This window comes from Catharus ustulatus, chromosome 11 (genome assembly GCF_009819885.2).
Source record: "Catharus ustulatus isolate bCatUst1 chromosome 11, bCatUst1.pri.v2, whole genome shotgun sequence".
Taxonomy (NCBI): Eukaryota; Metazoa; Chordata; class Aves; order Passeriformes; family Turdidae; genus Catharus; species Catharus ustulatus.
Genome location: NC_046231.1, coordinates 14,559,138 through 14,572,897, shown reverse-complemented (window position 1 = coordinate 14,572,897; position 13,760 = coordinate 14,559,138). Strand labels below are relative to the sequence as shown.

Genomic DNA, 13,760 nt, shown 5'->3' with positions numbered 1-13,760 from the left:
GGAGCAGCTGGGTACTGAGCCAAGAGCCAGGCTCCAGCAGGATGGGCTCCCAGCTCTGCCAGTGTTGGATTCTGATCTCCTAAACTTCAAGGGCAGCAGGAGAACTGTGTGTGCCACGTGGTGATTGAAATTGGCTGGGTTTATGTTTTTGCCACAACCACATTCCAAGGAGCATTGTTGAACATGCACAATGAGCACCCAAGAGTGAAAATGGTGAGGCTGAGATGGTTTTAACTTCTGGACTCTCCCTCCCAACCTTGCTTTTTGTCCTCTTGGGCCTTTATTCTTGATACCCTGCAGATTCAAGTGCCAATGGCATTTCTGCTGCTCTGCGTGAGGAATGTCCATAGCAGACCTGTGGCAGTAAGCAAAAGGAACAAGTTACATTGAGTGCTGCTGCAGAGTCCAGCATGTGGGCAGAGCAGTCCTGGGCTCAGCACCAGAGCATTGCAATGACCACAAGCTGCAGCCCAAGACCATTAGAGAGCTGGGTTGAGGTCCTGATGCCTTCAGCTCCGCATCACTGTAGACACATTGAGGTCTGGCATCCTTAAGTATCTTCTCCAGCACTGAATAAAAGGTTTTTGCCAATGCATGAGCTCTCCCATCAGCTGGAGGCAGCGCCCTGGACCAGCTGTTTCCACCACAAGAATTGTGGCTTTCTATTAGGAAGAAGCAATGATTTGCAGGATCACAGAATCCTCTGAAATCATGTCATGGTTCCTGGCCACTGTCTGGCAGCTGTGCCAGGCCCCTCAGTGCCTGCTCCAAGCCTCCGCCTTGGCATGAGATGCAAGTCGTGCTTACTCTCTTTCATCTTTGAGCCTGGCTCAAGTTTGTTTCCTCTTTGAAGTCAAGGGGACCTTCCTTTGGGAAATTATTTTGTAGGAGTCTGTGCCTGCACTGCCTTTGACACGTCCTGAGAGCATCTCAATGAGCTGCCTTGAGTTGCGGGGTGGGGGAAAGGAGGACGGAGCCAGAGGATGGAGCTTTCCCCCGTTTCTGTGCCCGGGGCCGTGCCTGGCACGCCGGCAGCTGGTGCTCGGTGGCACACCCGGCACGGACACCGCACGGCCCGGACCCGCTCAGCAGCCGCAGCTAAGCCCCGCTAATGCCTTGTGGACGCGCTGTTGCTGGGGTGACCGTGTACATATTGCACAACCTCCGAAACACTTCCCTCTGTTTTGTAGCAACTCGCGCTAGAGAAGCGGCGTTCCCGCATAACCTCATCCCACCCCAGGCACGGCCGAGCCAGAGACTCATTCCTGGAACGGGATGAGTCCCGGGAGGCTGCGGTGCCCAGCCTCGGGGGAAGCGAGGGGCAAAAAGGATGAGGGTGAGCACAGAGGTTGTGCTCGTGCCCTCGTGCAAGCTCTGAGCTGCACCCTGAGCGGTCACAGCGCTCCGAGCTCTGTGTGAGGATGCGGAGAGGGACACAGTCCTAGCAAGAACCAGCTCAGCAGCCGACGCTGCACCTCGGGGATGCAGCTGTGTGTGAGCCTCGGTGTCTGGGGTGAGCGTTGCAGTATTCGGCTCATTATGTCCCTGGGGCAGGAGACAGCCTGGGAACATGCTGACCTTGATTAGGAGGGAAAGGCCCCCGGCGAGCTGAGCAGTGAGCCGTGTTCATGCTCTTCCGCCACATCACAGGACCTGTGCAACCTCCCTCTCAATTCCTGCCCGTCCCGTGGGCTGCGGACCAAGTCACAGCCTCCTCCCGGGCTTCCTTTTCCGGGCTGCATGAGGAACAGCGGGAGCCGGCCAAGGACCATGCTCCATCCCAACAGGGCTGTCACGGTGACAACAAACGCACAACAAACCGCAGCCCTTAGGAACCGAAATCTGACCTGCTCAACCCCACAGCTCACCAGCCGTGGCTCAGCACCCCTTACCCGGCTCTCTCCATGTGCCATTGCTTGGGTCCTTGGCTCTGCAGCCCCAGGACCAGCTAGAGTTCCTACAGAGAAGCTGCAGACACGTCCAACTCCTCCTCCACCTGCTGCGGGCTCGGAGGATCCAGGCTCCCACGCTACCAAGTCCTGCTCCTGTCCGGAGCTGTCAGCTGGAAGCAGAGCCAGACACCTGCTTTGGTGGGGAGCTGCAGGGCAAGCTAAGGATAAGGCTGTACTTCCATCAAGACTTAACCACCCTCCTCTGTGTAGCAACAGTTATCCCCCTGTCCTTAAACCAGTGAGTTTACAGCTCATCCCCACCTTCTGCAGGTGGGATGACACCCCTGGGTCCTTGCTGGCCTGCGCAGAGGGTGGTTTAAATTCCCACTTCATAGCCAGGCACTGTCACCTCTGACCCTCTGCACTTTAGAACCTGCTTTCATACTGTATGAGAAGCAGGAAGAATGTATGATCAGGAGAGTCCTCCTGGTCCCACCTTCTCCATGTAGATCTGAGGCTCTCTGGCCATGTCTGAGCTCTACCAGGACAAACCAGAGAAAGGAAAAACACTTCTTGGAGAGATCTGTCTGGACTCATCAGATGAACCTCCACACTTGCCCTTCCCACTCTGGATTGTCCTCTCCAGGATGTCCTTACCACCATGCCTCTGGCTGGGCTGTGAAAGAGCAGCTCTTGTGGAGCCCCTGATGGAGGGGACACAGGGTTGGTTGGGGGGGCATAATAAAGTGGGGTCCTCGATGTGTCTGACCAGCTGGGCCCACCCAAAGTGGCCAGGTGCTGTGAGTTACAGGAGAGAGCAGGTACCCCTCAGCCTAGAGGGGGAAGTTATTACTGGGGCAAAATGCTCTGGGTGCACAGGCAGAACTGATGCCCTGGGACAGGTCAGCCATGGGGACACCTGTCTCTGTCCTTAACCTGCAGCTTCTCTGCACAGGGACCATGACAGACAGACCACAGGATGACAAAGACTGTTGTTTGAGCCACTTTCCAGTTTCCAAAGCTGCTGATTTGTCCCTCAAAGGCAGCAGCAAATCACACACTGTGTGTCCGGGCTGTGCACAGCTCCTGCTGGTGCTGCAGCTGGTGATCCACATGCCCCCACCAGACTGATGCCAGCAGAACAGCGGGATCAAAGCGGGTTGTGGGCAAACAGCTGAGGTGGGGCAGTGAGTAAGGGATGTGGGTTGTGCTGGGGCTCCATGACAACCACAATATTTGGGTACTGCCTCAGCTCGCAGCACCCACTGGGAGCTCTGCGTGTGGTCATGCTCCGGGCTGCCAGGGTGGGCAGTGCTGGCATGTGCCTGCTCCAAGGGTGTCTCACTGGGCCACAGGTGCTCACCACAGTCCCTGACACACCAGATTGGTTGGGATCATCTCCTCAGCCCGGGCAGTGGCCTTGGTCCATGGTGTCACCCAGCAAGACCACAGTTCCCCTATGGGGGCACAGTGGCTGTGTGGGGCAGGGGAAAGGGCTGTAGGGTAAAGCACAGCAGGGGTGCAAGGGGGAGCCGTGCTGAGGGGTGTGGTGGAGACAGCTTGTGGGTTTATAGTGGGGCTAAAGGGACCTTGTGGGACGACTCTGGGGCTTTGTAGGGTGATGGAGACACCTTGTGGGGTGTAGCAAAGACCTGGTCAGGTGCCGGTAGGGTTTCGTGGGGAAGCAGAGAGGCTTCGTGGGGTGGTGGAACGTCCCAGAGGTGGTCCGGGTCTGCTGCCCGGGCTCCGTCTCCCCGCCCCGAGGGCGCTCCCGCCGAGCCGCGGCCCGGGGGAGGCGGGCGGGGGCGGCCCGGCCCCTCCCGTCACCATGGCGGCGCCTTAAACAGGCGGCGTTGGCCGCCCCCGCCCGCCTCAGAGCGCGGCGCCGGGAGGTGAGCGAGTGACCGGGAGGTGCCTGAGTGACCGGGAGGTGAGTGATCACCGGGACCCCCAGCACCCGCGGCCCCTCCGGTACCCATCCAGGGGCCACTTCACCGGGAACGGAGAAAACCAGGGGGAGGGTGGGCGGAGGTCGTGGCTGCCCCGGCATCCCGCAGTGATCACCCGGGAGAGTTCCGGCTGGCGCTGTGGGGCCGCGCGGGGCCGTGCGGGGCCGGGGCAGCGAGAGCCCGCGGGAGCGCCAGCCCGGGAGGGACCCGCGGCATCCCCGCCCCGCCGCGCCTCCTTAGCGACGGTCGCCAGGCAACGCCCATCCTCCCTAGCGACGGTCTTAGGGACCACTCCCCGGCCCTCGCCGAGGCTCCAGGGGCCCATCCCGGCCTCTCTCGCCCGGGCAGCCACCGGGCGAGGTACCCGCTCTGCACCTGGGGGTGCTGGAGACTCCTCTGGGTGCTGGAGCTCCCCCGAGTACGGCCGCGCCCAGTCCTGCCCGAGATGCTGTGGGTGCTCAGCACGTGGTGAGGGATGCTGAGCAGCCAGGGCGAGGCTGGCGAGGTGATGGCAGTCGGGGAGCGGGAATGAGGCAGCCACAGTAGTTAGTGCCACCACGGAGTGCACTTGTTGACAGCTTGGCACCCTGCAGGGCATCACGCCTGGGGGCAGGTCACAGGGCTGGGGTGCTGCCAGCTCCGCACAGGGGGATGCAGGCAGGGAGAGGTGGTGCTGGAGGCAGGCGGCCGTGCTGGTTCTCCTGATCTGCGAGCGGGAGGAAGGCGGACGCATTGCGTCATTCCCGGAGAGTACTCCCGAGGGACAGGCTGATGCACTCACTCCCCGCCAGCCCCGGAGCCGACAGCTTCGCTGCTGACAGCTCTCGACCAGGAGCATCCATTCCCCAAGACACGCTCTTGGCTTCCAGCCTCGGGGCTCATCCGAGGCTGCTGTCAGCCCTCACCCCACGCCCACAGGTGCTGCCAACGCCCTGATCCTGCTGCAGAGCCTCCACCCTCGCCAGCCTTCCTCCTCCTCCTCCTCCTGCCCCCGAGGGCCTGCGAGCAGCCAGCTGAGCTCTGCCGTGCAGCCAGCAGGAGCCTGGGTGGTGACGGGCCCATCTGCCCCTGTCCTGCAGCCCCATGGCTGGGAACGCTGAGATGGCATCTCTGGAAGAAAGCTTCCGCAAATTCGCCATCTACGGTGACACCAAGGCAACGGGGCAGGAGATGAATGGGAAGAACTGGGCTAAGCTGTGCAAAGACTGCAAAGTCACCGATGGCAAAAGTGTCACCAGCACCGACGTGGACATTGTCTTCTCCAAGGTGAAGTAAGTGACCTGGATGCCTTTGCAGTATGGGCAGGGTGTGGTGTCTGGTTGTGGGGGTCCCCACAGAGCTGTGCTGCCCCTGCTGTGTGCCCAGGCTGTCACAGAGCTGCAGGCTCTGTCCTGCAGTGCCCCACCTTAGGGCAGGACATGTGGCTGTTTCTATAAGACCTTATAATAACCCAGTTTTGGGGGTGGGAGGCTCAGATTTGGTGCAGAGATTGTGCCTCTGCTCCCACTCCAGGCATTGGTGTGGGCCTGGTTGGCTCTGCCAGGTTCCCATCTCTCAAGAAGGTGCCACAGGGAGCAGAGGAGGGTGCTCAGGGTTGTCCTATGTGATGTGGCCCTTCCCTGGGCCTGGCCAGCCAATGCCCAAGCCTGGGGAGGACTATGGTCCATGGAGGTCACAGGGGCAGTTTGAAGGGCTGAAGGGCACCTGGAACTCTTCAGGGGTCTCTGGGGACCCAGTGACAGTTCATGCTCCGCACCAGGGGACAGGAACAAGGATGGGTGGAGAACCTTCTTCCTCCATGTACTCTGTCCAGGCATTCCCATGTTCCTGGGTTGGGTCAGGTGGAGCTGAGCACTGGGAAGTTTTTGGGATGCAGGAGAGCAGATTGCTGTGCTGCCCCAGAGACGAGGCCCAAGAGCTTGAGGAAGAGATGCTCTGTGCATGTCCTTCCAAATTTGACTGGAGGATTGGTGCCTACCAGGGGAGAGAGGGTGCTGGTGAGTCTGGGAGCAGTGGCAATGGATGCATTCCCTTCCTGACACCAGCACCAAGTCCTGGAGCACTTCCATGCACCCTGGTTTTTGGTAAAGGGGATTTCAACAGCATATGGCTGAAAAGCTCCTGGAGCTCAGCACCAGCTGTGCCCAGCCCAACCCATTCTGCTGTAGCTGAATTTCAAAAGTGGATGAGTGACCTGAGGGTGGTAAAGGACAAAGCCAGGGTCCCTCTGATGCAGCTCATCCCATTTGGAGGCATGACCCAAAGACGTGCTGGTGGCAGCCTGGGTTTTGTTGTTGCAGAGGGAAGACAGCCCGTGTCATCAACTACGAGGAGTTCAAGAAGGCTCTGGAGGAGCTGGCCCCCAAGAGGTTTAAGGACAAGAGCAAAGAGGAGGCGTATGAAGCCATCTGCCAGCTGGTGGCAGGGAAGGAGCCCATTAACGTGGGCGTCACGGTGAGTGAGGAGCCCTGGGCTGCTGGGAGCAGGAGTGCTCATCAGGAGGGAGGAGGGAGCTCTGCCCACAGCACAGAGGCTTTCTAGGACATCCCATGGCCCTGGGTGAGTGGAGGCACCTGAGGGTTGCACAGGGCACGGGCAGCACAGCAAGGTCCTTGGTCAGGAGCTTGTGTGGGGCGAGGGATGGAATGTGTGGGAAGGGGATGGAGCACTTTCACGACCCCCACGTCCCATCTCCCCACTGCAGAAAGCCAAGACAGTGGGAGCCGTGGAGAGGCTGACGGACACCTCCAAGTACACGGGCTCCCACAAGGAGCGCTTCGACGAGAGCGGCAAAGGCAAGGGCAAGAGCGGGCGGGAGAACATCGTGGACACCAGCGGCTACGTCAGTGCCTACAAGAACGCGGGCACCTACGACGCCAAAGTCAAAAAGTAGGGACGGGTGCCCGTGGCACCACCGGCCCGGTCCCTGCCGCCGGCCGTGGGTCGGTGTTGAGCCCTGGGACGTGCCCGTGAGTGGGGCCCGGGGGGGCTGCGCTGGGGCCAGCCCAGGCTGCCGGGATGTCTGCCGGCCGCCCAGCGCTGGGGGGATCGGGGAGGTCGCCGTGCTCTGTCCCCACCCTGTGCTGTGATCCCCCCGCCTGTGCCCTCCTGTGTCCCCCGTGCTGTCACCCCCAGCCCCACACCGTACTAACAGCACTGCTCCTCAGGGCTCCCCTGCCCCGCCGGCACCCACACCTTCCCTACCTCAGCCCCGGCTTTCGGGGCATCCTCCCTTGTCCCACGGGGGCCCGCAGCCCGTCCTCCCCTCCCGGGGACCTGCCTTAACCCCGCGCCACTTACACCACAGCCGCCTCCTTCCTTCCCCAGCGGTGCCCTCCCCTCGGGGCTGCCCGCCTGACTCTGCCGCTTGCCCAGCACCTGCGGTGCCGTTTGTGCCGGAGCTGCCGGGATGCTCCCGGCCCGGCCCCAGGATGCACCCCGGGAGAGTTTGGTGTTGCCTGGCCGTCGGCAAAGGTCTCCGACCTGAGTCCCTATGGCCTCCCGCTGCCTTCGTGAAGCCCAAACCAAAGGATGCTGCAGACCCACGCTGTAACCCGGCTCTGCAATAAACCCCGTCCGCACTGACGCTGCGCTCTGGTTGTGTTCATGGACCGAGCGGCCGGAGCCCCTCTGGCCACGCCGCCCCGGGGCAGCTGTGCCGGGGGCTTGGCCCTGGCCACCGAGGGTTTTGGCAGCTCCTGGCTGGCCCCGAGTTGCCTGAGCAACTGCAGGCACACAAACACGAGCGCCTGGCTCCCACTCCCGCTCTGTTTGCAACCAAACACACGAGCTCCTGGTAACGATCCCTGGGAACAGGCTGGGCTCCAGGACGGGCCGGCAGCTCCGGGATGGGATGGTCACTCCGGCGAGTGCGTGGAGCTGGGTGTAGGCGCTGTGACCCCGATCCCGGGCATGGGCTGAGCCTGCTGCAGGGCTGCTGGGCTGGCGGTGCCGGGGTTCGCAGCTGCAAATCCACCTCCCTCCAGGGTCATCCGTTCAGAGCCAGGCGCCCTAAATAACACACAGGGGTTATTTCCAGGTGCCTCAGCTGTGGCCCTGGCACTGCTCAGGCTGTGAGGGATGTGCCAGGGGCACACATGGGGCTGGGACAGGCTCACTCACTGCCAAGGCACTGCCCTGCACCTCTGCATCCCAGATCTGCTTTGGAAAACACAGGAGAAGGAAGAGGAGGTGGATCCAGCCCCATCCTCAGTGAGGGGGTGCCAGTGGTAGTCTGGAATGAGGGCTGGGGGACATTAGCTCTCCTTTCTCCTTTGAGCAGGGTGGAGGGGGTTTGTGACTGTCTATCCCTAAAGGTTCTTTCTGAGCATCCAGAGTTTCTCGAAAAAATGTTGCTTATGAAGGAAGAGGCAGGGGGACTTTAACCCTTTGCTGTCCCCATTGCCCAGCTGCACAAATGGGCTGCAGAATTTCCAGGGCCAGGCTGCCCTGCATGCCTCGAGCTCTGTGGAAGTGACTCAGCCCTGTCCTTGGACGTGTGGCAAAGGAAGATTATTTTGGGAAGAGGTGAGCAGGTCAGGCCCCACAGGACTCATTCCCTGCCTGTGTGAAGCCCTGGCTGTGGAGCATGAGATCTCCCAAGTGGGGACAGCTCTGAAGGGGAGTGGCAGGTATTGATGTGTTTTTGATACAGGGAAATCAAGACTGGGAATCATAGAATCCTGGAATTATTTGGGTTGGAAGGTGCCTTAAAGACCTTCTCATTCCAATCCTTGTGCCATGAGCAGGGATACCAAGTTGTTTCAAGCCCTGTCCAACCTGGCTGTGAAGGTTTCCAAGGAATGGGGTATCCACACCTTCTCTGGCCAGCCTGTGCCAGGGCCTCCCCACCCTGCTGCTGAGGTGATGCCACTGCTGTTCAGGCTCACCCAAGGCAGGGACTGCAGGATCTCCCAGGACAGCCAACTCCATCAGCTCTCCCTGCTCTGAATCCTGAACAGAAGCAGCTTCTTTGCAGCCTGTGAAGCCCCTGCAGAGGTAACAGCTCACAGCTTTCACAGCTCTCACAGCTTCCACGTGCTGCCACCCCCGCCATAAAGATGCTCCTCACCCTCTCCAGTGCCTCTTCAAGTCCTCCACTGCTCTCTCCACAGTTTACACAGAATTTCTCCCCTCCAGCCTTCTTGGTTCTCGGGGAGGCAGCTCCAGTGCACACTGTTCCCAGCATGGAAAAGGCATCTCAGGAGAATTTGTGCCAGTAAAGACCAACTGGATCTGTTGGCTGCAAAGTGCCTCAGGTCAGCCTGAAACAAATCATGTCCTCTCAGGTGATGGGAACAGCTTTCTGGGAAGAGCAAGGTATTGGTCTGGGTTTTCAGAAAGAGGAATTTTACTAAATACCAGTGCAATGATCTGAGAGTTATTGGCTCTGTGTGTGCATGCCCAAGGCTCCCTCGTTCATCCTTGCAGGAGGGTTTGAATGTCCTTTAGAAACACCATCTGCAGTACTGTGGCTGTAACCTGCACTACAGATACATCACACAGCCCCTCAAAGTGCTTGAATCCAGGTGGACATGCAGGTAAGGGTAAGGAGTAGTCTTTAAACACCAGTCTTCCTGAGCAGTATGGCAGGAAAGCAGAGATTCCTGGAGTGGTTGGCACTGGAGCACAGGGCTGACAAGGAGAGGCTGGATTTGGAGTGCTCAGCACTTGACCAAAACCCGAAGAAACTTCCCCAGGACCAGCAGCTCCAGCTCTTTCCCCAGGGAAGCTTGAAGTGGTGCCACAGGCTGCTGGGACAGCAGAGACCTTGAGGCGTTAGTTGATCCACTCTGTGCGATGAAAAGTGACCCTGCCCAAACCAAAGGGCCTGCAGCCATTTCCTCATGCTAACGACCTTCCTCTGGCCAAGCATCTGCTCTGAGCTTGGACCCACACCAGCCCAAGACAGACACTTTGCAGCCAGCCTGTAATTCCCTGGCAGCAGAGGAAGGTGTCCCAGCCAGTGTTTGTGTTGTGTGCATTGATCCAAGCTCCAGACATGAAGATATTTTCTCCTTCCCACTTGTCTCTTCCCCTTGGCCACTCTCTGGCCATGCTCCCATAATGGAGAGACCTTGTCCCCTGTGGTGCCCTGCCACCAGAAACTGCCACCTCCTCTGGGTTTTAGACAAACCCAGATCTCTTACAAGGTCATGTCCCACCTTGCCACTGAGATGTGCAGCCCAGAAGGATCAGCTGGGTGGTTGCAATTAATTTAGCCATAAAATGTGTTTTCTGCCCTCAAGGTCCCTTCCCTAGAGAGTTTCTAAAATCATCTGGGGTCATAGCCAAAGTGCTTCATGCTTTGACAGCAAGTTGTGGGCTGGAATGAGGGAACTGGCTCCTCTGAGAGGTAATTTTTCTTCAGGATGAGCAATTTGACCAGAAACACTGATGAGGATGGACCACTCTGGTCCTCAAGGATGTAGATTTGTTCCTAGAACAGGGAGATAGTGGATACCAGTGTGCCCAGGGAGGTTTTACCCTTTCTGTCCCAGTGCAGGATCACCAAGCAGAGCTCATATGTTGTCCAAACCTCTGCTCCCCAGGGAACAGCCCACCTTGCAGGGCACTGTGCTGGTACAGAGCACGTCCTTGGTCTTGGGCCAGGCAAAACACCTTCCCTGTGGAGCTGTACCTGCCCTGCTTCCTCAGTACTTTTCCATTTCACTGCTAGCCTGATGGACAGTGTTTTCCAAAATACACAGACAAGGTTGTAAATCGTGTTCAGACAAGATTCAGAGTGCAGCTTCTATCACCTAAACCCAGGACTGGAATTCAAACTCCTCCTGTCAGTGCCCTGAGATTGGTTTGACCACGTGTGTTCCAGGCAGGGCTTCCCTGCCAGCCACCTGCTCCAGCACTGTGCTGGAATATTGATTCAGTACCCTTCTAGATGGAATTCAATTAACTAAATTACCATCTTCCCAGCATGGCATGGCTCCAGAAAAGATGTTATTATCCAGGACTCATCCCTGCATTTTGTTAATGTAATAACTGCAGCAGAGTTGTAAGAACATGGGGGAGATGGAACCAGGAAGATGCAGAGAAAGAAAACAAAAGGCAAGGTTTGGATTCACCAGATTTAAATACAGCATGAGATACCATGCAAGTTAAAACTGAACATGGTCCATGTTTCATGTCTGTTTTGTTCCCTGTACACAGCACAGTTGTATAATTGCTCTGAACTGCAGAGCCACCCAGAGCTGTGTGCACAGCTTCACACATGTGTGATGCACATCTTAGTGGGGATGATGGTGCATTTCTCATGGCTGGTGCATTTCTCAGCTGGAAGAGGTGTTTGGGGAACAGTGTGGCTGCTCTCTTTAGCCAGGTTCTGCAGCAGGATGGTGAGTGAATAGTAAAGACTTGGACAAGATTGTTGCAGAAAAAAGATGAAATGATAAGCAGGCATTTGGGAGAGGGAGCCTGCTGCAAGGATAGTTTTCCAAAACAGATACATTGATTTCATCATGGAATGTTTGGGACTAAAAGGGATTTTACAGATCCTTTAGTTCCAAGTCCCTGCCATATGCAGGGACACCTTCCACTGTCCCAGGCTGCTCCAAGCTCTGTCCAACCTGGCCTTGAACACTTCCAGGGATGGGACAGCCACAGCTTTTCTGGGAAATCTGTGACAGAGCCTCCCCACCCTCACAGGGAAGAATTTCTTCCTAATATCCAATCTAATCCTACCCTCTGTCAGTGTGAAGCCATTCCTCCTTGTCCTGTTGCTCCACGCCTTTGTCCAAAGTCTCCCTCCTGCTCTCTTGGAGCCCCTTTAGGGACTAGGAGGTCCTCTAAGGTCTCCTCCTCTCTTCTCCAAGCTGATTTCCATTTATTCAAAATCACATTTTAAAACATTTGCACTTGGAGCTCTAAGTTTGTAGCCCAGAGCTCTGTATTTCAAAACCCGCAACTACAGCCAAGATTCATTTTAAGATTTCATGCAGAGCTTGCTGACAATCACTAATAACTGATAGAAACTGTTCCAAGAGATCAGTAGCATGTGCTAAGGCAGCTGGAAGAACATCAGTGGAGCTCTGTGATTGCAAAAGGCAAGTAAGACTCCTCTCTCTCGTTTTGATCTAAGATATTTTTCTAAAAAGAAAAAGGTTTCATCAGACACAGACTATTCCTGATGTGCCACTCACTGAACTGGCATTTTCATGACTTGGCTTAGAACTCTGTGACCAGTTCCAGCCTCATTAAGGGTATAATGTGTGCTAATGGTCACCAAAATAGCTCTGTTGTGTCCCAAATCCATCCATTGCCAGCAGTGGGGGTATTACTAGAAGCAAACACCACTGCAGGGATTTTGCTGGGACACAGGTCCTACCATGGCAGCTGAGCTGTCCCTGCCTGTGACCAGCCCACACCTCTGCCTGCCCTGCACAACAGCCCTGGCTTCCTGTGGTTTAGTCCATTGTTTCTGTTCCAGTCTTGGAAATAACACCTGGCAACTCAGACATTTTTTCTAAACGACTCATCAGAAGGAAAGGGGGAGAAGGGTGGGTGAGCTTACAGTGCTGAGTTCTGAGGTTACACAGCAGAAAATCTCCAGAGCTATGAGAGGCTGCACATTCTGTTTAGAAAAGCTTGGTTTGGTCCTTCAGCAGCCCATGTATCCATCCTATGATGCTCTGCCTTCCTTAGAGTAACTCCATTCTTGCTGGACCATGACTCCAAGCTCCTGGAAAATGCCAGTAGGGCACAGCTGGCCCTGGCACCACATGTGTGTGGTTGCTCTAAGTTCTCATGAGCCTTATAAACCACATCAGCTCCCAGTTACTCAGTGCCCAGGAGGCTCTGAAGGATCCTTCTGTTTTTCTTTATCTGTGTGGGTGTTTGATTCCTGGAGATGCAGTGGCTGGAAGCAGCAGCCTGATCCATCTCTTGTAGGATGGAAGCTGCTACATGGTTCCCCTAAAGCCTTTCATCCAGCTACTGAATCAGATAATCCCTTTGGGATGAGACAAGACATAAAAAAACAAACGCCCAAATCCCCAGAATCACAAAGGGTCATAAATGTTACAAGAAATGAATCACTTTTGTACTGTTTTCCCCATGTCTGGTAAGTCCCTCGGAGCCTTTCCAGTGGTGCTGCTCAGCCCTCAGAAGCAATGAATATCTGTGAGTGTAACATGGTGTGAGTTTAAACAAACCCTTTTGTCACTGCTTTCAAGTATTTATCTCAAAACACTTCTAAAGAAAAAAAGAGACATTTTCCAAGCATTCCTGCATAGGTGTGTGAAAAAAGTAACCTAAACAAGCAATAAAATCTGAAACACACCAAGATAATCTGGAGTTTTGGCAGGAAGCTCAGGTGATGTCAGGAAACAATTCTAAACAGAAAAGTTTCTATGGATTTTTTTTTTCCCAAGACCTAATTGCAAACAGATTTTTGCTTTGAATTTTAACACTTCCCTGCAACATCTGTAGTGTTATCCCTGCATTATACATGTCAGGAGCAGAGGAGGGAGCAGCTCAGCATCCTCCTGTTCACATTATTGCTACAGGTTAGCATGTCTTGGGACAGTCATGCATCATCATTTCCTTGTACCCAGTAGATTTCAAGGTAAATTCCAAAATCCAGCGAGGCTCCTGTCTGTTGAGGTCCATCCTTCCACTGTTTGGAAAGCTTATCAAAAAAGAAATTAAATAAATTATCTTTATGTTAGCTGAGATTTCCAGTAGTAACACACAGAGATGATAATGGTAAACATAAGAGAATGTTCAAGACATGTAAACATCCCTGAGGAGTGACACAGCCCCAGAATTGCAGTTGTTATTGTACAGATTTATTTAGATATTAATATTTAAAGTAAAAATTATTAACAAATATATAGATATTAGCATGTGGAGTTAGCCTGTGTTCATATTGATGCTCTCTTTTTTAATGCTGACCTTATCTCCA

At 55.6% G+C, this 13,760-nt stretch overlaps 1 protein-coding gene across 1 annotated transcript; it reads left to right on the top strand.

Annotated features, from left to right (window-relative positions):
- Positions 1-3,718: 3,718 nt before the first annotated feature.
- TPPP3 (tubulin polymerization promoting protein family member 3) lies at positions 3,719-7,426 on the top strand. The gene is made up of 4 exons (XM_033069660.2): positions 3,719-3,822; positions 4,921-5,112; positions 6,142-6,295; positions 6,546-7,426. Exons 2-4 carry the CDS (start codon positions 4,925-4,927, stop codon positions 6,732-6,734), a joined length of 531 nt encoding a protein of 176 aa, XP_032925551.1. The 5' UTR covers positions 3,719-3,822; positions 4,921-4,924; the 3' UTR covers positions 6,735-7,426.
- Positions 7,427-13,760: the final 6,334 nt, after the last annotated feature.